The sequence below is a fragment of the Myotis davidii genome, unplaced genomic scaffold (assembly GCF_000327345.1).
Source record: "Myotis davidii unplaced genomic scaffold, ASM32734v1 scaffold221, whole genome shotgun sequence".
NCBI lineage: Eukaryota > Metazoa > Chordata > Mammalia > Chiroptera > Vespertilionidae > Myotis > Myotis davidii.
In genome coordinates, this window is record NW_006293349.1 from 24,071 (window position 1) to 25,488 (window position 1,418).

Consider the following 1,418-nt stretch of genomic DNA (forward strand, 5'->3'; position numbering starts at 1 on the left):
GGTGGTCGCTGCCCTGGCCCAGGCCCAGCCGTGAAAGCCGCCGCCCTCCCTGCCGGGGTCTCCCCGACTGCCAGCCTGGGGGGTGCAGAGAAGTACCTGAGACCCTGGAGCCCGGCTCCCCCGACTGGCCCTGGGCCCGGTGCCAGGGGCCAGAGGTGTAGGTGGCACGGAGGGCAGCCCCTCACCAGCCGTGGTGTTGGATTGTGAGCTTCTGGGTGGAGGAGCTGGCGCGGTGACGGCAGCTGGAACACAGAGTTCCCAAAGCCCTCGCTTCTCCAGTTCTGACCCGCCCGCCCGCGATGCTCGTCCGGTGGCTTTGCCTCCACGGCTGTCCCTGTCTGCCCCGTCTGCCGTGGGTTCGAGGAGCAGCAGGAGGAGGGGTGCGGCCTGTCAGGGACAGGCCCTCCCTGAGTGAGTGAGCAGCAGGCCGTTCCCACCCCGCTGAAACCACAGAAAAGAGCCACATCCCTAGAAAGAAGAAGAAATAGAAATTTTGTAGGACAAAAACTAACTAACCATTAGTAGATGTCCTTATCTATAAAGTTAATTATAATTTAGACCTTACTCTCTCATAGCATGTACAAGAAGATTGGTTTGGGAATGTGGTATGTGGCCAAGAAAAACACATATCATTCATAGATTTGAAAGTAGGGTATCTGTCACAAACAGAGGCTGCCTCCCTGTCGGCCCGGGCAGGGGCTCACGCGGTCACACTGCGGACATTCGGGCCAGCCCTTCTCTCTCATGGGGACGTCATGGGCAGTGACATACCTGGCCCTACTCACGGGGCCTGGCAGCACCACTCCCCTGAGGTGTGACACCCACCAATGTGTCCAGGCGCCTCGTGTGCCCGTCTGGTGGCCTCCGGGCACAGCCCAGAGCTAGTGGGGCTCGGGGCCTGGACCGGAGCTCTGGGGCTGCGGGTACGTGTGGAGCCTCGCTGCCACCTGGCAGCATCTAGTTCTGTGGACCTGCCGCCCCCCCACCCCCCATCTGTTCCCCGCGTGGCACCCCTGGGCCGGTTCCTCAGCGTCAGACAGCGCCCTCCGCTGGGCAGGTCCTGAGGACCCCTGGGTCCTGGAGGTGCGGACCCAGCCTGGTGGCTGCTCTGGACGCTTCTGCCTCCCGTGGCAGGTCCGGTCCTGTCCGGTCGGGTCGAGCAGTTCTGCTCCCTCCGGAGGTTCGGGAGGCGCCCGTCCTGTGGGTCCGGGCCTCCCCTGACTTGGTCCTCTGCTCCCAGTCCCCGAGGTCCTGCAGCTCAGCGATGCCCTGCGGGACGACGTCCTGCCGGAACTTGGGGTGCGGCTCGAGGATCACGAAGGTGGGTGCTGCCTGCTTTCTCTGGGGACTCACTGCGAGGAGCTTTCACCAGGAATGAGGGTGGTGGGAGGACGCTGAGGGGCAGACGTGGGGGGGAA

General features: G+C 63.7%; 1 protein-coding gene across 1 annotated transcript in view; it reads left to right on the plus strand.

The window, feature by feature from the left end:
* CARS (cysteinyl-tRNA synthetase) overlaps positions 1 to 1,418 on the plus strand; it is a gene marked incomplete at its 3' end in the record, with an annotated part of 19,216 nt that overhangs the window by 16,315 nt on the left and 1,483 nt on the right. Inside the window, exons 10-11 of the mRNA XM_015566107.1 lie at positions 838 to 923; positions 1,220 to 1,321. Of these exons, the coding sequence (XP_015421593.1) occupies positions 838 to 923; positions 1,220 to 1,321 (188 nt within the window). The remainder of the gene's footprint in view (positions 1 to 837; positions 924 to 1,219; positions 1,322 to 1,418) is intronic.